Source organism: Rhinoraja longicauda, chromosome 5 (genome assembly GCF_053455715.1).
Source record: "Rhinoraja longicauda isolate Sanriku21f chromosome 5, sRhiLon1.1, whole genome shotgun sequence".
NCBI lineage: Eukaryota > Metazoa > Chordata > Chondrichthyes > Rajiformes > Arhynchobatidae > Rhinoraja > Rhinoraja longicauda.
In genome coordinates, this window is record NC_135957.1 from 60,971,654 (window position 1) to 60,996,817 (window position 25,164).

A 25,164-nucleotide genomic window follows, 5' to 3' on the forward strand; every position below is an offset into this window, starting at 1 on the left:
CTAAAACCCTCTAATGCCCCCCTTATGCTACTGGTGATCAGGAGATTAAACACACACAGTAGTTTGTGTCCTAAATCCTCCCAAGTTAAAAATGCATTCCTCCACTGCCACTGACAACACAATTCAGAGACAAAAAGGTTGTGGAAGCACAGAAATACAGATGTATTCTAGATCTATGAGACTTCTATTCTTTGCAATAGATCCACTAATTCACATTAGGGTTCTTGTAATAGTTTGACCAAGATTGCCATCTCATTTCTGAGATACTGAACTTTAGCATCCTCATCCAAAGATAGGGTCCACATGAAATTCTTGTCACTGCTTTTGGTAATTGCAAACTTGACTATTCCAATGTCAATGAAATCCTCTATTTCCTCTAACTTGTAATTCTTCAAACTGAGTATTATACTAACGCACTGGTCCTCCTCACCCATTACCCTGACCACAGCATGTTGTGAAGTCAATAGAAGCCAAAACACAGAGCAACACAAGAATAGCCCCTTTGGCCCTCAATGTCTGTGGCAAACATGATGCCAAGTTAGACAATAGACAATAGACAATAGGTGCAGGAGTAGGCAATTCGGCCCTTCGAGCCCGCACCGCCATTCAATGTGATCATGGCTGATCATTCTCAATCAGTACCCCATTCCTGCTTTCTCCCCATACCCCCTGACTCCGCTATCCTTAAGGGCTCTATCTAGCTCTCTCTTGAATGTACTGTGTGCAGTTTTGGTCTCCAAATTTGAGGAAGGATATTCTTGCTATGGAGGGCGTGCAGCGTAGGTTCACTAGGTTAATTCCCGGAATGGCGGGACTGTCGTATGTTGAAAGGCTGGAGCGATTGGGCTTGTATACACTGGAATTTAGAAGGATGAGGGGAGATCTTATTGAAACATATAAGATAATTAGGGGATTGGACACATTAGAGGCAGGAAACATGTTCCCAATGTTGGGGGAGTCCAGAACAAGGGGCCACAGTTTAAGAATAAGGGGTAGGCCATTTAGAACGAAGATGAGGAAGAACTTTTTCAGTCAGAGAGTGGTGAAGGTGTGGAATTCTCTGCCTCAGAAGGCAGTGGAGGACAGTTCGTTGGATGCTTTCAAGAGAGAGCTGGATAGAGCTCTTAAGGATAGCGGAGTGAGGGGGTATGGGGAGAAGGCAGGAACGGGGTACTGATTGAGAGTGATCAGCCATGATCGCATTGAATGGCGGTGCTGGCTCGAAGGGCTGAATGGCCTACTCCTGCACCTATTGTCTATTGTCTATTGTCTATTGTATTCAGAGAATTGGCCTCCACTGCCCTCTGAGGCAGAGAATTCCACAGATTCACAACTCTCTGACTAAAAAAGTTTTTCCTCATCTCTGTTCCAAATGGCCTACCCCTTATTCTTAAACTGTTGCAAAGTTAAACTAATCTCGTCAGCCTGCATGTGATCCATATCGTTCCATTTCATGTATGTCCATGTAACTATCTAAAAGCCTCTTCATGTCCCACCCACTCCCCTGACATCAGTCTGAAGAAGGGTCTCGACCTGAAACGTAACCCATTCCTTCTCTCCAGAGATGCTGCCTGTGTTACTCCAGCATTTTGTGTCTACTCTCAAAATAAGTGTCAGACATTCAGAAACAATTTCTTCATCCACAGAGTGGTGCACCCACAACCTGAAGATGAAAAGGTGGCTGAAAAGAATCCAGATATTCAACAATTATCCGATAATCAGGACAGGCAACACCCAAGGAAACCTGGACAGTCATGGATTCTTTAGCTTGTGAAATGTGAACCAATACCCCCGAGCGCACATAATTGAGAGAGGTTTAAAAGGCAAATGCCAAATAAAAAGCAACACGACAACAAAAGCAAATAAAAAACAGGCAATATTTCAAATTTTCAAAGGCTCAGACTTTCTATCATTAGAGATTTGTCTTCATACTGTCTGTTACGTAATATCAAGGCACGATTGTAATCAACAATCCACCAGAGACCCATGCCAGTACAGCTTGGAGTCAAGCAAGATTACGTGATCCCTCCCTCCTACTTCATAATCTTTCCAACTACAATAATGAATCATGTTTTCAATAAGGTTCCCATTGGATTTGAAATAATCAATGAAACAAATGGGAAATTGCCTTATCTTCAGTTCAGCTCCACTCCAGAACAAAGGACATTTCAACCTCAGCATCTTAAAGATGCAGTGTATAAACTTTGCTGTATATATGCACATTCAGAAAATCAAACTCCAAATCACCTTTGACCATTGCACACACCTACAAGAGTATCGACCTTCTTTTCTGATCTCCTTTCTCTAAACATCCTCAAGACAAAGTCAACCTGCCTGTGCCATGCAACACTCTCCCCTGACAATAGCAGTCGATTGTGAGACTCTGTGAAATGTGGATAGGGAGCAACTTTTCAATAAAAGGAGACATCAGTTTTGAAATCCAGCATTGCTTTTTGTGCAACACAGTCCATTAAATGGAAAGGAGGTTCAAGGGTCACGACTTTAAACACAGTGCAAAGTTCAATGGTCCATTGGATAGCAGTGATCCCCACTCTCATGCATACTTTGGATAATTAGATGACCTACAGCAGGCAGTCCTCAAAGCACTGAAGATATATCATCAGGTAGTATAAGAAAATAACTGCAGATGCTGAGTGCAGGTAGATGAGATTAGGTCAGGGAGAGTGGTCGGCGTGGACTGGAAGGGCCGAACGGGCCTGTTTCCGTGCTGTAGTTGTTATATGGTTATATGCTGGTACAAATCAAAGGTATTTATTCACAAAATGCTGGAGTAACTCAGCAAGTCAGGCAGCATCTCAGGAGAGAAGGAATGGGTGACGTTTCGGGTCTGACTGAAGAAGGGTCTCGACCCGAAACGTCACCCATTCCTTCTCTCCTGAGATGCTGCCTGACCTGCTGAGTTACTCCAGCATTTTGTGAATAAATACCTTCGAAGATATATCATCAAGTGTCCTGTGATATTCTTAAAATCATTGTCAGGATAACCATGTCACCAATTTTTCTAGGCCAGTCTCTAGGATTTAGGCTCTGGTTATACTGAGAGACCTCAAATGAACACACCCAACACAGAACTTCCAAAGTACTAGTAACTTGGAATTTCACTTATATCTTCAGGTTTTCTTGACGGAAGCATGCAGAAGTTCAGAGAAAACAGCAGAGGGAGCACACTACTGTCCATACACACCTTCCAATTGCCCAATCCGGCACCTCCAGCCTGATCTGCAGCAGAGTCGGAAACCTGCACTGGCTACAATAGCCAGTTCAACACCCATAGAAATGAAGAAGTGTCTCAACCCGAAACGTCACCCATTCCTTCTCTCCCGAGATGCTGCCTGACCCGCTGAGTTATTCCAGCAATTTGTGTCTACCCATAGAGATGATATAGACAATAGACAATAGGTGCAGGAGGAGGCCATTCGGCCCTTCGAGCTAGCACGACCATTCAATGTGATCATGGCTGATCATTCTCAATCAGTACCCCGTTGTGGATGTGGAAGTAAATCATCTTAAATCCCACGGGACTACGTTTAAGAAAATTTAGACAGGTACATGGATCCAACAGGTTTAGAGGGATAGGGACCAAATGCACGCAGGTGGGACAAGTGTAGATGGGGCATCTTGTGTGGCCAAATTGGGCCAAAGGGCCTGTCTGTAAGACTCAATGACTGTGAAAGTAATGAAGCAACAGAGCAACTAGAACATCAATATGTGGTACATATTTACAAACATCAAGAGAAAAATGACTGAGTAATTTATATTCATCCACAGTTACACTGTGCAGATAAATGGCAATATGTTTCATTTGAACAGGCACACATCAGACAGCCAATCTTATGCACAAAGACATACATGATAAAAGAGTTTGACTGAAATAAACGTTAAGGCAATCGACACTCCAATGACATAATTTAATAGGAAGATCTATTTTTTATTCAAACACATTCAACTGGTTTGCACAGTGTGTTCACTGGTGTAAAATATGTACTGCACAATAGTATACACTTCCCAGGGAATATTTACAATGTTTTTATTCTGATTCATTCAAGCATGGTTACGAAGCATGTTGTAGGTTTGGCTTTGCAGAGACAGGGGCAAATCTGTATAACTAAAACTGATGACACATCTGAATGACCCGCAGTCATGGAACCAGATAGCTGGGAAATAGGCCCTTTGACCCGTCATGTCTGTGCTGGCCCCTTATCATGAACAGCTTCATCCTTGCTGTTATCAGATTACTGAATAGTCATAGAACATAGAATTGTACAGCACAGGAACAGGGCCTTCAGCCAACTCATATCTGCCTGCATTTAAACCATATCCATTCTATGTATATCCATCTGCCTATCAAAAGTCTTTTAAATGTCTCTATTGTGTCTGCCTCCATCACCACTCCATGCACTCACCACCCTCTGAGTAAAAAACTTATCCTGCACATCTCCTTTAAACTTTGCCCCTCTCACCTAAAGCTATGCCCTCTAGTATTTGATATTTCCTTCAAAAATGAAAATATCTACTTTTCAGACTATTCATAGAGTTACAGAGTCATAGAGCTTAGAAACAGACCCTTCAGCCCAACTTGCCCACGCTGACAATAATTTTATAAACATCAATCAGGTCTCCCTCCCCTCAACCTTGGCATTTCATAAAAAACAAACTAAGACACAGTCTCCTTCTTCCTACTTTATGTGGCATGGTGGCGCATGGTGGCACAGAGTCGCTGCCTTACAACAATAGGGACCCGGGTCTGGTCCCGACCATAGGTGCTGTCTGCACGGAATTTGTATGTTCTTTCTGTGACCGCGTGGGTTTCCTTCGGGTGCTCCGGTTTCCTCCCACATTCCAAAGATAAGTTAATTGTAGGTTAATTGGCTTTAATATAATTTGTAAATTATCCCTAGAGTGTAATATAGTGCTAGTATATGGGGATCACTGGTTGGCGTGGACTTGGTGGGCTGAAGGGCCTGTTTCCGCGTTGTTTATCTAAACCTAAAACTAAGAAAACGAAAACTCTGCAACTTAAAAAAAGCTAAATTTCTAACTCTTCTTAGTTCACTTTAAAGACCATGAAACTGAAATGTTGTTTCTATTTCTCTCCCAAGAGAGGGTGAACTTCTCAGTGTTTTCCACATGTTCTGGGTTTATTTCGGATTCCTCTCAACTGCTTATTGCTTCACAGGATCAGGCCAATTTTGTTGACTGTTATATTCTAAATCATAATAAAACAAAGGACTTCAATACTATCTACCATAAGCAGCACCTAATGAAAATAACTGATGATTTTATGTTGAAGCTTAATTATCAAGAGATAATTAGACCAAATTTAGTTATTGTTATTCCAGAAAGCAGGTTTCATTGCGGAACTTTCCTCTCTAGGCGTCATCTTTACCACATTCTCAATCTCTCGTGAGATATTTTAAATGCTAGAATTATCCTCTTTAAATTTACATGCATATTTTAGAAATGTTTGCATATATGGTGATAATTTTCATTGTATTGCATAGTATGATCCTCGCCAAACTTTATGCAGCCAAATCATATTTAGAAATATTAAAGCCCAATCCTCACGACATTGCAATCAACTCTCTTCAGGCTTAGCTTATTATCAAGGAAGCAATGTGAAAGATGTAAGTGAAGTGAAAGATGACTGTTTTGCCTGGAGGCTTATTCCATACATGCAAAAACAAATTGTAACATCACAGATACCACACTAAATTGTTTTTAACTCAGCGTTACCAAAAGAAAACCTGTTGGTTGAGAATGAAATTATAATCATTATGATAGGGTAGAATTGAGTTTCACTGCATCTGTTTTTCAGGAATGCAGAAAGGAGCAAAAGAAAGCAATTTAAGGAGGCTCTGCCCCGTGACCCAAAAAGACACAGCCCATGTCTATAACAAACAGGTTATTTTTCAGGGGTCTCTTCCAACTAGGACTGACAAATTTGGTTAAACATCTTCCCATAGGAAAAAAAAATTGAGTGTTCTCTACCCAACCAAACTAAACATTGTTTCCCATCTTGAATAATTTTACAATAGGCAAATATTTACAAAGACAATGTATAAACAGGTTGTATTCAGAGATAGAGTGCGGAAACGGGCCCTTCAGCCACCGAGTCCGCACCAACCATTGATCCCAGCACATTAACACTAACCTACACACACTGGGGACAATTTACCTTATACCAAGCCAATTAACCTGCAAACCTTACATCTTTGGAATGTGGGAGGAAACCAAAGACCTCTGAGAAAACCCATAAGGTCACGGGGAGAACGTACAAACTCCATACAGACAGCACCCATAGTCAGGATCGAACCCGGGTCTACTGGCATTGTAAGGTAACAACTCTGCCACTGCGCCACCATGCCTCCCTAATTCTCAATGCCGCTATTCTCCCAGGTTGTTTATAGCGGTAACCAGATCAATAACTTGTGCTGGCCCAGCTGAAAAATATATCACAGACCATCTGCTGGACCCTCTGCAGTTTGCATACCGAGCCAATAGATCAGTGGATGACGCAGTCAACCTACACCTGCACTTCATCCTCCAGCACCAAGACCGCCAGGGGACCTATGCAAGGATTTTGTTTGGGGATTTTAGCTCTGCATTTAACATCATTGTGCCAGAGCTACTACACTCCAAACTCTCCCAGCTGACTGTGCCTGAACCCCTCTGTCAGAGGATCACCAACTTCCTGACAGACAGGAAGCAGCATGTGAGGCTGGGAAAGCATATTTCGGACACGCTGACCCTCAGCATAGGAGCACCGCAAGGCTGTGTACTCTTCCCTCTCCTTTACTCTCTCTGCACCAACGCCTGCACCTCCACAGACTCCTCTGTCAAGCTTCTCAAGTTTGCGGATGACACAACCCTGATTGGACTGATCCAGGATGGGGAGGAATCTGCCTACTGACAGGAAGTGACACAGCTGGCCTCCTGGTGCCTTTGCAACAACCTGGAGCTCAATGCTCTTAAGACAGTGGAATTGATAATAAACATTAGGAGAGCTCCCCCTCCCCTCCCCCCACTCACCATCAACAACACCACAATCACATCTGTGGAGTCATTTAAGTTCCTTGGAACCATCATCTCCAAGGACCTTAAATGGGAGGCCACCATCGACTACACAATCAAAAAGGCCCAATAGAGGATGTACTTCCTGTGGCTGCTGAGAAAACACAATCTGCCACTGGCAATGATGGTCCAGTTTTACACTGCCATCATAGAGTCTGTCCTCACCTTCTCCATCATGGTCTGGTTTGGATCAGCCACCAAGCATGACATCCGGAGGCTGCAGCGTTCGATCAGCCGAGAAGGTTGTTGGCTGCAACCTTTCCCCCATTGACGAACTATACACAGCAAGGGCCAGGAAACGAGCAGGTAAGATCATCTCTGACCACTCTCACCCTGGCCACTAACTCTTTGAAGCACTTCCCTCTGGAAGGTGACTCCAGAATGTCAAAGCCACCACCAGCCAGAAATAAAAACAGCTTTTTTCCCACGAGCAGTAGCTCTACTCAACAACCAAAGTCTGTAGCCTCCTTTTGCTCTGGTATTTTATTTCATTCTTCACATGTTTAAACTATGTTTTATTCTTAATGTTTTAATGTTTGATGTTTTATTCTTAATTGTTTAATGTATGTCGTGTTGTTACTTGCAAGCAAAGCACCAAGGCAAATTCCTTGTATGTACACATACTTGGCTAATAAATTTATTCAATTCAATTCAGTTCAACTGAGACCACAAGATAAGCTGAGAGGATGAAAACACGGTTGACAGCACCCAGATCTGAGTATTAGGCTGACTTTTCTTCTTTATTTCCTTATTTTTCAACGTATTCATCAGTAATTACCCAATCCATGGTTCATGCTGACATCTTTCTCTACTTTCAATCCTTTTATGTCTATTCCCTTGTTTTTCTATCTCTCTTTCCTGGGTGACAACTTTGCTTTCCTCTCAGCTCTCCTGCAATAATAATGCAATAGTATACAACTACATAACAGGGGTGAATTCTCATTAAACCATGAATTATCTTCAACAGAATATTTTGCTCTTTGCCTGTAAAGGACCTTCTGATTGGCTTTTACTATGTTGACCCCCTGTGTTAAACATAGTTGAAATGTACACAGTGGCCCATGCATGTGAGGATGCATAAAAATCCTGTTGTTTGGCTTGATTACCTTTGGAGATCAGGGAATATTTATGTGGAATTTGCTCTCTGATGATTCAGAAGCCTGAATAAATTCCATGATGAGGTAAATGATAGATTCACGGGAGAAAAGACCACGTCTGGAGTACAGCAGACGGTTTTGGTCTCTTTATTTTAAGAGGCAATGTTGTCAAAGTTCACTGGATTTAGAATTAGGTTTAGGTTAATTATTGTCAAGTGTAGTGAGCTACAGTGGAATGATTTCTTTTGCGTACTATCCAAACAGATCAGATAATCCTATACATAAAAAGAATCACGTGAAACACAAGTAAATAGATAGAGCAAAGAGGAAGATAAAGACTGGAGGATATTGTAGTTAGCGTTGCAATGCAACAGTTCCATTTATAAAGTCTAATGTCCAAAAGGAGGTGAATCTAACAGTACCTTAGCTACGAGAAATAGTGTTCAGAATCCTGATAAAAGAGGGGGAAAGCTTTTTCCGCCTCTGGCGGATTCCCAAGAAGAGCGGATTGGCCTATGAAGCACTCTGTTGCACAATGGGTTAACACATTTGATTCTGAAGACGGGTCGCGACCTGAAACGTCACCTATCCATATTCTCCAGAGAAACGACCTAACCCACTGACTTACTTCAGCATTTGTGTCTTTTTTTGTAGACCAGCATCTGCTGCTCCTTGTGTCTGACACATTTGTGTGTTTGGAAGAATGTGAGGTAATCCTGAGGGAGCTTTGTAAGGTAAAATATCTGAGAATATTTTGTCTGGTAGGAAGTCTGCAACGAGGTAGCATATCTCAAGATAAAAGATTGGCCACTTATGAGATGGAATTTCCTCTCTCACTGAATATGAATCATTGTTTCTGCCCATATGTGTTAATGCTGAATCATTAACCATATTCAATGTCAAGATAGTTTTGTTGGAATATAGGAGTATGAAAAGGTTATGAGGTGCAGGCAGGAAAATAAAAGTTGACGCCAGGATTAAATGGTTCTGTCATCGCAGCCTAGATGAGTAGCTGCAATGCACTTTGTGCATGGTACACATTGTGTGCCGGTGGTGGGAATAAATAATTGTGTGCTGGTAGTAGATGGGATATCAATCAAGCAGGCGGCTTTCTCCCAGAAGGTATCTGGAGCAAAGGTTTGTGCAGCGCAGCAAAGGGCGTGCAGCGTAGGTTTACTAGGTTAATTCCCGGAATGGCGGGACTGTCATATGTTGAAAGACTGGAGCGACTAGGTTTGTATACACTGGAATTTAGAAGGATGAGAGGGGATCTTATCGAAACGTATAAGATTATTAAGGGGTTGGACATGTTAGAGGCAGGAAACATGTTCCCAATGTTGGGGGAAATCCAGAACCAGGTGCCACAGTTTAAGAATAAGGGGTAGGCCATTTAGAACAGAGATGAGGAAAAACTTTTTTAGTCAGGGAGTTGTGAATCTGTGGAATTCTCTGCCTCAGAGGGCAGTGGAGGCCAATTCTCTGAATACATTCAAGAGAGAGCTAGATAGAGCTCTTAAGGGTAGCAGAGTCAGGGGGTATGGGGAGAAAGCAGGAACGGGATACTGATTGAGAATGATCAGCCATGATCACATTCAATGGCGGTGCTGGCTCAAAGGGCCGAATGGCCTACTCCTGCACCTATTGTCTATTGTCTATTGTCTATCACAATTTTTGAATGTTACAGCTGTACTCATCCAGGTAAATGGATAATCTTGCATCACAATCCTGACGTGTGCCTTGTAGATAAAGAAAAGGCTCTGGGGTGTCAGGAGATGAATCACTTACCACCATATCAATATTTATCTGGTTGTGTTGCTTGATTTTCTGGTCAATGTTGACCCGTAGGACATTGATGAAGGGGATTCCGTTCTGGTAATGACACTGAATGTCAAGAATACGTGATGAGACTCTCTTGTTGAATATAGTCATTCCCTTTACATATTTGATACAAATATGATATCCCATTTATCAACCTTATTTCTAGATCTTGTTATGTATAGACAAGGACTGCTTTATTTTCTAAAGAGCTGCAAAGCAGTCAAATATTGTGGATTCATCAGCAAAAATTTCCACTTTATGTGTTATATTAGAATATAGTCAATCATGAAAGCATTAGACACCATTTGCTGGAGTAACTCAGTGGGTCAAGCAGCATCTGTGGAAAGAAGGAATGGGTGATGTTTCGGGTCGAGAGATGCTGCCTGACCCGCTGAGTTACTCCAGCATTTTGTGTCTACCTTTGATTTAAACCAGCATCTGCAGTTCTTTCCTACACATGAAAACATTAGAATTAGTTTAGCCAATGGGAAGGAACCCCTCCCCCCCCTAAAGTACAAGAACTGTGGTGATTGACCTTCAACAGCCAAGAATATCTTCCCTTATATGTTTGACCAACAATCAGAGTGTTTTCCCTCAGATGTACTTTAGCTTCAGTTTTACAATGCCACATTCAGTCAAATGCTGTCTTGATATAAAGGACAGTTCTTTATATAAAGGATATAAAGTTCCCCCTGTATCTTCCTGTCTCCACCTATATCCTTCCATTGTCCTGCCCCCCTGACATCAGTCTGAAAAAGGGTCTCGACCCGAAATGTCACCCATTCCTTCTCCCCTGAGATGCTGCCTGACCTGCTGAGTTACTCCAGCATTTTGTGAAATTGATATAAAGGATAATCACCTTTGGATATCAGTGCCTTGGCTGTGTTGGATGTGCTACCAATCAAGAGTAAATTAGAAGATGCATGTTTGCTGAACAGAATGAATGGAGTGAAGTAACAGAGAATTAAATTCCAGTAACAGTGCTGCAAGTATTAGGTACAAAGAGCAGAAAAGTATAAGTGTTACACCAACATTTAACCGGAGAGAGATATTCTTCACATCTCATAGTGTTTAGCATTGTTTCACTCTCACTAATGTTGTTTCATCACCAGCAATGCCATACAGGCCAGGTATTAGTTTTCAAAGTGAGCTGGCAATATCAGAGGAAGGAATTCTTTCTAAACTTGTGAAAATGCAATCAGCAGAGAGTGAGTGGGAGTGCTGGCAACTATTTGGGTTGCTCGCATTGCAGCAGGTATTTTTGAGCAGTGGGCACACTGGTCAGTCTGTTTCAGAGCTGTAAAATTAATTAGGTATAGTCTTCCAAATAAATATCTATTTACCAAGGCTGTTAAAAACTGTGAGGTAAATCCAAGACGTTAATGGTCTTGCAGGCTTTTCAATAAGATGGAACAGATAATTTATTAAGATACTTTGCGACTCTTCCAATTTTCCATTCTTTAATTTCAATCACTGATAGGTTATGAGGCCTATGTTTCAAACCTCTGCACCCTTGTGACAAATCCTCAACATCTTGTGCTTCAAGTTGAACTTTCTGATGGGACCTATGGGGCAGAACCTCAACACAGGCCCAATCAGAAAATCTAAATATGACGCAAAGCGCTAGTGTGGAAATTAGATGTTTCCCCTCTGACCCAGTATATGACTCTTCCAATTTTCCATTCTTTAATTTCAATCACTGATAGGTTATGAGGCCTATGTTTCAAACCTCTGCACCCTTGTGTGCTTGAGAGCACCAACTGGTAAACTCCCTTTGTACCTGTGAGCCGCAATCATTTCAGTGTGCATGTCTCCCCATTGTTGCTTCGGTGCAGCAGAAAGCACATCCAGAGATATCAGACACAAAATTGATAAAATGGAAACATTAAAAAACATTGCCCCAACATTGTCTGCAGAGTACTTCTCCACAGGGTCAGTTATTCCAGAAACTGTGCATATCACTAATTCCACTAAGAAAATGATACTGCATGAACATATTTTTTTCAAGGTCAACTGGATCTGGAACAAAGCATCAAGGCAAATTCCTTGTATGTATACATACTTGGCTAATAAAAATTATTCAATTCAATTCATTTCAATTCAATCTTAGATGTTTATCCGGATGAGGAGTATTTCTAGTATGTTGACAATGAGCTTCCTAACACCTCAGTGAGGACAAGGAACAAATCCTCAACATCTTGTGCTTCAAGTTGAACTTTCTGATGGGGCCTATGGGGCAGAACCTCAACACAGGCCCAATCAGAAAATCTAAATATAACGCAAAGCGCTAGTGTGGAAATTAGATGTTTCCCCTCTGACCCAGTATATGAATTTTGAGTTCAGAAGCAGTTATCCCCAATATCAACTCAGTAGTCATGCTACCACAGCACGGACACAAGGAGTTTTGGCCTTGCTTAGACATAATATGGAAGCAACATTTCCATTTTATTGTGGAGATGCTGAATGTTATTGATTGCCAGCGGCTAATGGAAAAGTATGAAACAGTTTGGAACTCAACAGGGAGAGAAAAGGCATAGCTGGTAAATATTTGAAGACAGAGAGCTAGAACTGAGCTTCTTACTTTTCTTTTGGTTATGAAATTCTAGTTCAGCGATTCCTGGAAATATGCAGCTGTGTGTTGAGGTTAGAGAGCTCAGTTTTCATTTCATCACTGAACTTGAGGGATGTTTAGTTCTCCGGCAGAATGAAAAAAAGAAACACTTCCTTTTATAGTATTGTGTATTTTTTTTAAGTGTTTTGTTTCTTTAGTCTTTAAAACTAGCTAGCGCACATGATTTTATTTTTTAAAAAGGGAGGCTGCTCCCACAAATAACTTAAAAAATTCAAAACAAATCAGTCAAAATAAATTAAAGATTGGAAAAATTATGTTGGAGCAGAAAGTCTATTTTCCTTGTGAAGCAGAGTGGAGAACTGAAATAATCTAGAACTCAACATACTTTGTCCTTCTAGAAAATTTAATAAACTCCTCAGGTCAGACTTTGATGCCTAATAATGGTAGTTCTGAAGGGATTTGCCATAATTTAGACATTCAAATTACACTTCTCCATGTCATCCATGCATGTGCTTCTAAATAGGTGCCCAGTGCGGCTCGGCCGCTGGACTTAACATCGCCCGGTGCGGCCGCGGGACGTTTCGGTGCCCAGGGCGGCTCGGCCGCGGGGCCTTGCGGGGGCTGTGCGTGTCGTTTGCCTCGGTAGGGGTCGAGCTGCCTGTCCGTGGGTGCGGGGGGAAGAGAGGGGAAGTTTTGTTGCCTCCATCACAGTGAGCGGGTGTTTGGAGTCACTGTGATGGATGTTTGTGTTGGGGTCGGGTGTCCTGTGTTCTTTTCTTTTTTGCTGTGTTTTGTGTGACTGCTGAAATTTCGTTCGGTGTAAAAAGCCGAATGACAATAAAGTGTTGTTATGTTATGTTATGTTATATGGAAGATCCCATCTCACTGTCAGAGATGAGATGTTGAATCTGTCTGATCGCTAAATTTCTACATGCAGTCTAGCATGTAGCTGGATGTAAATGTAGTCCCCGGGTGTAAAGGTGCATATATAGTGCTAAATGTATCTTTACATTTGTCGCTGTGTTGTTGTCTGAGGCATTAGGACCCAAGACATTTTACTTTCAGCCACGCAAATTTGTGGCAGCTGGTAAGAACACAGACAAATAGCTCTGCAAAAGAAATGTGTAGGAAGTGAAGATGCTGGTTTAAACCAAAGATAGTCAAAAAAAGCTGGAGTAACTCAGCGGGTCAGATAACATCTCTGGAGAAAGGGAATAGGTTTCAGGTCGAGGCTGAAGACGGGACTCGACCTGAAATATCACCTATTCATTTTCTCCAGAGATGCTGTCTGACCTGCTGAGTTACTCCAGTTTTTTGTGTCTATCTTCAGCTCTACAAAAGAGATATTTTACAATATTAAAAAATGATACCTCTCTCAGGAATAGAAACTAATGAAAGGAAAAATAAACATGTGAAAATATTTTGACATTGGTGGACTCTCATTGGCAGAATGGATCCTGTGCATTTAACATCTGCATTGACATCAGATTTCCGTACATAATTTTACGCCTCCAACGTAAACTAAGGAATGTGGGTTTACCTAAAGATTTATATCCCTGTATTCACATCACATTCCTTGTTTCCTAGATATCAGAGCTTTTGGATGAGAGACTAGGGCAGATATCAAACATTTTCTAGGTACTGCATAAGAAATCTTTGCCTCCAGTCAGGACCGAACAACAAAGAGAACCATTTTTTTCAACCAATTTAAGATGAATTTCTGCAGTTTAATGTTCATGGCAGTATCTGGCTGTACATCTAACTTCAGTTGTTCTCGTGAGTTGGCAAGTATCGTGCATGATGTTTCGTTAAGTTGGTCAGAGTAAACATTCTATAAATGTTAAATGCCGATACTGATTTGAAGTGCCAATGCTGCAGCGTTGTGTATATAATGTATTACAGCATCATACAGTTTAGAACTGCCTTGAACTATGGCATGTACAAACATGCATTAAAACGCTATTGAAATGAAGATCTAGTTGGGCAGCATCAAGAGGATTGTATTCAGCTTTAGGCACAGCGTCGTTAAAAGGTGATTTATTGCAGCCATTTTATCAAAGGATATGATAGTTTAATTGAAGGAGTATCATCTTTTTGAGGGAAGGAAGTCCAGAACAAAGAGACATAATCTTAAATTCAGAGCTGCTTAACATGCCTTCATGCAAGGGGTAATGGAAATATGGAACAGTGATCATAAACTTCCCTAAAGGGTTGTTGAGGTAGGTAATTTGAAAATATGTTTAACCTAAAGTTGATAACTTTTTTTTAGGTTTTATTGGTACAGAACAAAAGTGCCATTAAATTACAAGTCAGGCATGGCAGAGCAGGTATGAGTTTTCAAACCACCCACCTTTCACAATGAAAACAGAATCCAACCCGATTTCTCCCTGAACAAACTAGTCATTTGTTGCTGGCTGCCAAGATAAAAGTGTTTCTATGACTGAGAGTAAAATGATTGCCTTTATGTGAATTATCCTCCTTTAAATAGTAATAGAGTGATACAGTGTGGAAGCAGGCCCTTCAGCCCAGCTACACTGGTCCCACCTGCCTGCGTTTGGTCCATATCCCTCCAAACCTGTCCTATCCATGTACCTGTCCAACTGTTTCTTAAATGTTGGGATAGTCCCAGCCTCAAATACCTCCTCTGGCAGCTTGTTCCATACACCCACCACTCTTTGTGTGAAAAGGTTACCCCTCAGATTCCTATTAAATCTTTTTCCCTTCACCTTAAACCTATGTCCTCTGGTCCACGGTTCACCTACTCTTGGCAATAGACTCTGCGCATCTACCCGAACTCTTCCTCTCATGATTTTATACACCTCTATAAGATCACCCCTCATCCTCTTGCGCTCCAGAGAATAGATTCCCAGCCTACTCAACGTCTCCCTATAGCTCAGATCCTCTAGTCCTGGCAACATCTTCGTAAATCTTCTCTATACCCTTTCCAGCTTGAGAATCTATGTTGCCTGCATAATTTAGCACCCCAACGTAAGAGGGAGCTCTGAAATGATAACCTGGATAAGGTGGCAGCTGTGTGAATGGGTAAGTCCTGGGCAAATGGAAGAATTGAGGATTTATCTACTCACAGTTTGACAACACCTCAACATTGTAGCTAATAATACTTCTTCTGCAGAACGAAGTAGCTTTTCAAAAGAGATTTGTTTTATGGCTGCTGTTTTTAAAGTGCAGATTATCACACACAAGTGAGTACACCATGATTGAATAAATCACTTTGTTTCAAGTATGAAGAATACTTTGTGTGGGATGGTCAATGAGTTAGCAGTTAGGTAGCAGGATGACATTAGGTGATGTCAATGTTTGTGAGGAATTGAGGATGCACTCTTCCTACCAAGTGAGGAGTTTTCCATCATCTTGGGTCAGGTTGTCCCTTGAGACCTGCATCTACACCAACCATATAGCACTCGTCTTAACTAATACGATTTTTCTTCTTCTGACTTCATTAACTTTACAACTAATTTCCATCCTGCACTCAAATTCACTTGGACCATCTTCAATACCACTCAGTTGATTCTTGACCTCACTGTCTCCATCACAGGAGATAGACTATCAACTGACATCTATTCTAAACCTAATGACACCCACAGCTATCTAGACTGCACTTCTTCCCATCCTGCTTCCTTTAAAGACTCTATCACCAACTCCCAATTCCTCCATCTACACCCAAGATAAGGTGTTCAATACCAAGACATCTTAGATGTCCTCATTCTTTAAGGGATGAGGGTTTCCCTCTTCCATCATACATGAGGCCCCCATTAGGGTCTCCTCAATATCCCACAGCTCTGCCCTTGTTCCCCCTCCCCCCAGTTGCAATGGGGCCAGAGTACTACTGGTCCTCACTGAGGCAGAGGTTCACTTACACCTCCTCCAACCTCATCTACTGTATCCACTGTTTCAGGTGTGGACTCCTATATATTGGTGAGACCAAGCGCTGGCTCACCGATCGTTTCGCTGAACATCTCTGCTCAGTCCGCCTAAACCTACCTGATCTCCCGGTTACAAAACACTTTAACTCCTCCTCCCATTCCCAAACTGAGCTTTCAGTCCTGGGCCTCACCCATTGTCAGAGTGAGGCCCAGCACAAATTGGAGGAACAGCACCTCATATTCCGCTTGGGCAGCTTACTCCCCAGCAGTATGAATATTGACTTCTCTAACTTCAAGTAACCCTTGCTCTCTATTCCTCCCCCCTTTCCAGTTATTCAACCAGTCTGACTGTCCTCTGTTACATTTTATCTCTGTTTGTTTTGTCCTTACCTTCTCCTAGCTAACAATGATCTATTCTACATTTTCCTTAATCTCCGTCCCCTTTGTCTTGTTTTCACACCTTACGCTTCCTTATCTCTGTATCTCCCTCTGCCCTGGCTCAGTCTGAAGAAGGGTCTCAACCCAAAACATCACCCATTCCTTCTATCCAGACATTGCCTGTCCCACTGAGTTACCACCCGTTTGTGTCTATCTTTTGTTTTTCTTCATGTATTCCAGTCAACTCCACTTCTCCCCAATTCTCCTGCCACCCACCCACATAAGCAGTAATTTTAGTAACCTATTATCCTGCTCTGGCATGTGAGAGGAAGCCAGAGCATCAGTGAGAAACCTCTGATCAAAGTGAGAACTTGAGTATTTCTAACCTTTTGCTTTTATTTCAGATTTCAAGCATCTTCAGTTTTTTCCTTAGACCCATTAACACTCTGCTTCTGCCATTTTATGAGCCATGTTTCAGATATTGCCATGACATAATTCCCATAAGGTCATTTTTACATGTAGCGAAACAAATGTATTCACCACAATTGAGTATTTACATATTCCCATTCTAAATTTGTTTTTATCTTACTTCTAGTCTTTCTTGGTCTTTTCCTACTCTCTCTAATGCTTTCCCATCTTTTGTCCACCTACTTCTGTTTCCCTGTGTTACATGCTGCCAAATTACTTTAGCATTAATTTTTTTGATAGGGCAGCACGGTGGCACAGCAATAGTTACTGCCTTATAGCACCAGAGACCAGGGTTCGATCCTGACAACAGGTGCTGTCTGAATGGAGTTTGTATGTTCTCCTGGTGACCTGTGTGGGTTTTCTCCTGGTGCTCCGGTTTCCTCCCACACTCCAAAGACATACAGGTTTGCAGGTTAATTGGTTTGGTAAAATTGTAAATTGTCCCTAGTGTGTGTAGGATAGCGTTAGTGTGCAGGGAATGCTGGACGGCGTGGACTCGGTGGACCGAAGTGCCTGTTTCCATGCGGCATCTCTAAAGAAAACTAAACGAAACAGGGAATGAATCAAATTGGCTGAACAATAAGGATGGCAGAAACCTAAGAAGGATGTTGAGGTGGATTGTCCACCTGATACCTTAGACAGAAGATAGCTGCAATTGTTTCATTGTTGCTTTTTATATGACCGACATGTTCATGATTAACTGTGGCAGGGATATGGAGTTTTAATCTGATCTATTATTGTTAGAATGGTTATCTACATCAACCGTATGCTCCTTTTACTGACTTAAAAGCTTGTGTCCTGTTCTCTATACTATGCATGCATGAATCTGCCCCCTCACTCCACTCTTCTGCAACCAGCGCCATTTTTCCAAGCTTGACAGTCATGTGAGAGTTAAATCTGTGACATAATGAGGTTATATTGTGGCAGAATAAAATATATTTCTATTGATAGCTCAAAACACCTGATGGACCCTCAGTTTATAATTATCAACACTGCTTTAAATCTATGCCATTTAGTAGAACGTGTGGGACGCATCACCACAGAGAATGGGGTGAAGTGGGTCCTTTATCTCTTCAAGAACTGGTGCCGAGGATGATATGTCCAATTTTATTCTCAATCTCTTCCAATGTAACAATTTACAGGGAAATGAATGCCTTGATAGCCATTTAGAATCCAGTTAACTCGATGAACATCATTGTCATAATTACTGAAAATGCTTATTTTTACTGTATTTTGTTTAATTAACTGAATTTAAATCCCTCAGCTGCTGTGATGATGTCTGAACTCATGTCTTAGATTGTTAATCCAGACCTCTTGATTACTGATCTAATAATAACTACCACACAGCCGTTCCCTTCAGATTCACTGCTGTGATTGATGATGATTTTAAAATTTTCAATTCTTAAATGTTAAGTAATACAATTGGTGCTTTTATGTCAGAATGTAAACATGTGCGTTTCCAGGAATTCACATATACGTAATTTTAATTCAATTATTTGTACTTTTGACACTCTTTTTCATAAGGAACTTTAATCATAGTGCAATACTAAACTAAACAAATAGCTGGCTAAGTGAATACGTTGTGATACAGCCTTGACAAAAGTGAGAGTCATCAGCTATGATACCTTGTTTATTGCTGAAATTCCTGCTTGGAACGCCTTCCACTAACTCATGTCCAAATATCCTTGCTGCCAGGCATAACATGATCACAAAATCAATGCTTGTGACATGTTCCACATGTCCTCCTTATTTGAGCACTAACTTTGCTCCATATCATCTTTAAAATTCCCATCTTTATCCCCACCTCAAATTTCTCAATGATCATTCCGAACCCTATACCTCCCTCATCTTCTGGTTTAGAGGTTTTCATCCTCAGTAATATTAGCCTCTGAATCCGCATTATAAATTTATTTATGTGGATCTAAACTGCTTAAGGATAGGTGACCAGTAAACCCCTAAATTTACAAACCATCCTTAACTTCCATAACTTTGTAAATCCATGCAAAAACTCCTGCTCATAACCATGACCTTCCCCTAAATCCTCTTAAATCACACGTTCTTTATTATCAATTACAGTCAAGATCACCCCATATCACTTCCTTGTCATGCTCAGTACTCACACCCCATCTGCTGCTTATAATTCCACCTTCTTTTGCATCCCCAAAAATAACTCTGACCTTGGTCACATCTAATGGCAATTTCAAACTTGCTAACATTTAGCCTTTAGTCCACTACTCTCCATGAATGATTTACAGAAACAGAGCTGACATTGATGTCTTGTCTCAACACTAACATCCCTTCTTTTCTGAAAAGATCCATCTCCTTTTCTGTTGCATGAAAGTTCTAACCACACAGTTCTTTTCTTAGCCTTCATACTACCTGTTATTGTGTACCATTTCCCCCGGTCTAGAACCTACCATCATTAATCAGTTCCTAACTCTTTTGTCCTTCTAAATTCATAGTCATGCAGCATGAAAACAGGCCCTTCAATCCAACTAGCCCATGCGGACCAACATGCCCCATCTACAATAGTCCCACCTGGCTACGTGTCGCCCACATCCCTCTAAACATATCCTATCCATGTATCTGTCTAAATGTTTCTTAAACATTGTGATAGTACCTGCCTCAACTACCTCCTCCGGCAGCTTGTTCAGGAAGGAGCTATTTCCCTGAGGCATGTCTGGTGCAGGTTTTTGGTATGCATGAAAACAGACAAGCACAAACTTGCCGTCTTCTGCTGGAATTTGCAAATTGGTCTTCTATTTTGTTGTACGATTCTGACTCTAATGTGCAGGTACAAATGAACAGATTGTGCAGTGCAGATATTCCAGCTATTTTCACCAGATATTAATGAAATCATTGAACCTGCGCAGAAGAACAACAGAAGTTTTAATGTTTTGTTAAAATATCATAGAATTTAAAGCAGATCCACAGTAATAGTTCTGTTTAACAGTTTGTGCAAAGGCCTCTAACCACTCCAGCTGGATCCCTACCTTGTCCTGTCTTATGTCAACCTCTTTCCCCCCATCCCGTACCATCCCATCCCGTCCCCCTAAAGCTCTCAAGATCATCTCCAACTGTTCAATGAGCTGTTAGTGGAAGGTTAGTGGAAGGTAATTCTCAGCATTCCATGCACAGAATTTCAGTTACCCTTTGGTGAAGCCTAACATAAACAATATCTGCAGGAAGTTCCAACCAATGGATTTGTTAAACCAAAAGGCCTCCTCTTGTGCTCTGTGTGTAAGAAGGATGCTGGTTTAAACCGAAGATAGGCACAAAAAGCTGGAGTAACTCAGCGGGACAGGCAACATCTCTGGAGAGAAGGAATAGGTGACGTTTCAGATCGAGACCCGTCTTCAGACTGGTTAGGGATAAGGGAAACGAGAGATATAAACGGTGATGTGGAGAGATAAAGAACAATGAATGAAAGATATGCAAAAAAGTAACGATGATAAAGGAAACAGGAGTAAGTTATTTGTAGGATGAAAATGTGAAGCTAGTGTGACTTGGGTGGGGTAGGAATAGAGAGAGAGGGAATGCCGGGGCTACCTGAAGTGAGAGAAATCAATATTCATACCACTGGGCTGTAACCCAGTTACAAGAAGGGTCTCGACCCGAAACGTCACCCATTCCTTCTCTCCCGAGATGCTGCCTGACCTGCTGAGTTACTCCAGCATTTTGTGAATAAATCCACTGGGCTGTAAGCTGCCCAAGGGAAATATGAGATGCTGTTTCTCCAATTTGCATTTAGCATCACTCTGACAATGGAGGAGACCAAGGACAGAAAGGTTTGTGCAGGAATGGGAAGGAGATTTTTTTGCATATCCTTTCTTATTGTTATTTTTTCCGTATATCTTTCATTCCTTGTTCTTTATATCTCCACATCACCGTCTATATCTCTCATTTCCCTTATCCATAACCAGTCTGAAGAAGGGTCTCTACCCGAAACGTCACCCATTTCTTCTCTCCAGAGATGCTGCCTGTCCCGCTGAGTTACTCCAGCTTTTTGTGTCTTTCCTCCTGTGCTCTGATGATTTCAATCAGTTTTCATTACCTGTACAGTTGCTCTGATGTCTCTGAACTCATTTTGGGTGGAAGGCAATGATTTTCTCCTCCACCTCAATTTGGATATTAGATTCCATAGTTATGTCAAAATTACTCCTGCTACCTTCCATTCACACTATCGACTGAAAATGTAACAATAAACGAAGTATACTGAAATAAAACAGTTGAAATAAGTTACAACTGATCTAGAATAAAGCAGTTAAAAATAGATCCACAGAGCACTTGAATCAGATAGCAACAGTCTAAACAAAATAGTCATCTTCTTTCCCAAAGCTTTCCAATATAGTATTCAGGCAATATAGTATTCCCACCACTGAAAGCACCTACATTAAGTGCTTCCTCAAGAAGGTAATACCTATCAATGATCCCACCGTCCAGGCTATGCCCTCTTCTCACTGAAATCATTGGGCAGGAAGTACAGAAGCCCGTGGTTGCACATCACCAGGTTCACAGACAGCTACAAGGTTTGTCATGAAGTATCAGCTCAGAATAAAATGGACCACCTCTTGTACTATCATGGACTCGCCTTTTCTCTTAAATCTGTTTTGCACCATAGAGTCATAGAGTCATATAGTGATACAGTGTGGAAACAGGCCCTTCAGCCCAACTTGCCCACACCGGCCAACATGTCCCAGCTACACCAGTCCCATCTGCCTGCGTTTGGTCCATATCCCTCCAAACCTGTCCCATCCATGTCTAAATGTTTCTTTAATGTTGGGATAGTCGCAGCCTCAACTACCACTTCTGGCAGCTTGTTCCATATACCCACCATCCTTTGTGTGAAAAAGTTACCCCTCAGGTTCCTATTAAATAACCTATGTCCTCTGGTGTGCCTACTCTGGGCTAGTGACTGTGCATCTACCCTGTGCATCGATGTTTTTTGGCCCCGATGTTTTACAGAATTTTATGTGAAATTTATTTGTAAGTTATGTTTTTTTGTGTGACTCTCAGTGCCTGTGAAGCTGCTTGCAAGCAGGATTTTCAATGTACCTATACCTCACTGTACCTATGCATACGACAATAAACTTGACTTAATGTGCTAAGGCACTTCATGAATAAGTGCAATAACATAAATGTTAAGTGAGAAAGAGAGAGTTTAACAGATTGAATAAAATCTTGGTTGAAAGGCCATACTACCGCACGGTTTATAAAGAAAGTACAACAATGGAATGATTAAAGGGGCCACTTTCTTAACAATGTAGAAGTGAACAGGGGAATCTCCATGACACTGAAAACGGAGGAGTTTTTAGTTCAAAATAGGTCAATTTACTCCACTTAACACGCCTTATCTTCCACTCTCATGTTCACTTATTTTATGGTTCACATAAGTTTCCTAACATCTCATTTAATTTAACATTATCGGCGTTTTATTTTAAACCTTCTCCCTTTGCATGCTTATTAGACATATTACGTACCCCAACTCTTTTGTAACATGTTCTGGGAGAAGCAGCTTTTCCTGAACCCATTGGACAGTGGCTTTCCCCATATTTACGACCCTAATTTTGGATTCCCCTACAAAAAGTAAATCGTCTGTTGGGGCCACACTTTAATCTTCTCTTTATTGGAAACATTACAGTGTTCAGTATTTTTTGACAGTTCTAAATTCGCCACCCAGCCTTTAAAAAAAACAATCTGGCGAGTTCTCCAGTGCCATTATCTCCTTGTATAGAACGTGGACATCAGAATTGAGCGCAAAACGCTTCCTATTTAAGTCACTGCTAATGTGCCCCATATAAGAAAATTTCAACGATTTTCATAACTTTTTTCCTCCGATTTGAGGCAGAGGGCTGTTTAAAAAAAAAGGGGGTCTGTGACTTATTACAGGCTTATCAATTGTGGCTTCCTCAACGGGTCAACAGAACTATTCACCTCGGGTTGTTACATCTTTCTTTGATCCATATGCCAAAGATGTGAACAAAATAGACCTTTCTGCAGAACGAATATTTAGTGCATGGAACTATATAACGTGTCTTGGATCCTAAACTTCACTTTTATCTGCATGACGCCACAAAACCCAGCGAGCTGCAAAATCGGAATGAATTGGATATTTCAAATTGCCACGGATATTAACTTTTCAGTAAAGCGGCGCCAAGATTCTTTTGCGATTCCTTTTAACTATTTTTTTCTAAACGAAACACTGGGAAGGCAAGCGCAGGCCCGTCAAAAGCACGACAAAAGACAAAAACATCAACACCCACCGATGGTTGTGATCACAGTGATGGCGAAATAGAAAGAGCCGGCAAATTTCCACTGGACCCCTGCCTGATGCGGCTTGAGTTTCAAGACCACCTGCTCCAGTTCTTCGTATTTCTTCTCGCTCAGGTTGTATTTGGTCATGAGCTCGGACCTCCTTTCCTCCAAGTTCTTCTTCTCCGAGGTCTCCTGCTTGGACTCCAGCGCATCGAAGACGGCGGCACCGACCAGCAGGTAGGTGAAGGTGCAGACAATGAGGGCGAGAGTCCGCACATTCTGGCGCTTCATGGCGCCTCTCCGACAGCAGCCTCTGGACTCATGATGCGCAGCACAAGGGTGGAGGGCGAGGCGCGGCGCGGCGCGGAGCGGAGCGGAGCGGACCAGACCAACAACCCAACCCACACCCTCCCTCCCTTCAACGCGCGGAGCTCTCTGTTCAGTACCGCCGAGCCCCGTCGCCACGCCCACACTGTTCCCGCTGCTGGCCGTCCCTGGCTATATTAGGGGAGGAGAGTTGGGGGGGGGGGGGGGGGGAGAGGAGGGAGGAGAGGGAGGGAGAGGAGAGGAGAGGAGGAGGGAGGAGAGGGAGAGGAGAGGAGGAGAGGGAGGGAGAGGAGAGGAGGAGAGGAGAGGAGGGGTGGGAGGCAGAGGAGAGGAGAGGAGAGGAGAGGAGGGGTGGGAGGCAGAGGAGAGGAGAGGAGAGAGGCAGAGGAGAGGAGGGGTGGGAGGCAGAGGAGAGGAGGGAGGGGGAGAGGGAGGGAGAGGAGAGGAGAGGAGAGGAGAGGTGGGAGAGGAGAGGAGAGGAGAGGTGGGAGGGTGGGAGGGTTTCTTGGCGATACAAGAGCTGACGCACGCCACGGTAAGTGTACAAAAGCCTCGCATCCTCAGCTGCATTGTACTCCGAGATGCACGTACATCGAAGGGAAGTTGATGGGTTACTTTTGTAGTTGGAAGCTAATAAATTGATCTTTAAAAATTAATAATAATAATCCGCAACCCCCTCCTCTCTCCCCCCCCCCCCCCCCCCCTCGAAGCCCCCACTGAAACAGTCGCTCTTGAATAGGAATGCACACGTACAATGAATGCCGCAAGGGTTTACACCGCTGGGATGAAATATTCGCGTTCGCTTTCAGGGCGAGACGTAAACTCGGTTTTATTCTGTCAGTGTTCTCTGATGTATTGGAAATCCTTGATCCCAGAAATGAGAGCGGTTAGTCAATAAACGCCACATTATCAGATGCGAAGGCAGTCATTAGTCAGAGGTGACAAAAGGCCATCGGTGTGTTTCTTGTTTCCACTCACACTTGCTCGCGTATCTGAACTATCGTGGTGGTTGGTGTCTGGAAGCGGACACGGAACGTTTCAAGCTATCCTTCAGCACCACATCCTCGGGTATTCACCAAACAACAGCATCCGAGACTCTGGCTGTGGGTTCCTTAGATTTGGGTATCGTTACATCTTCACTCAACTAACAATGGTGGAGAAAATTTGCAGGATGATAAAGTACACCATGGGTTTTCATATTGATGCCAGTTTCCCCACAGTGCGCTTTTTTTAAAGCATTATTCGCTAGTTTTTATGTACGACTCGTTGTTTA

At 42.2% G+C, this 25,164-nt stretch overlaps 1 protein-coding gene across 2 annotated transcripts in view; it reads right to left on the reverse strand.

Annotated features, from left to right (window-relative positions):
• Positions 1-24,001, reverse strand: part of kcnk3a (potassium channel, subfamily K, member 3a) — a 74,410-nt gene extending 50,409 nt beyond the window's left edge. For both annotated transcript variants that reach the window (XM_078399657.1, XM_078399656.1), the window contains exon 1: positions 23,573-24,001. In XM_078399657.1, the coding sequence (XP_078255783.1) occupies positions 23,573-23,855 (283 nt within the window). In that variant the 5' untranslated portion in view covers positions 23,856-24,001. The remainder of the gene's footprint in view (positions 1-23,572) is intronic.
• Positions 24,002-25,164: the final 1,163 nt, after the last annotated feature.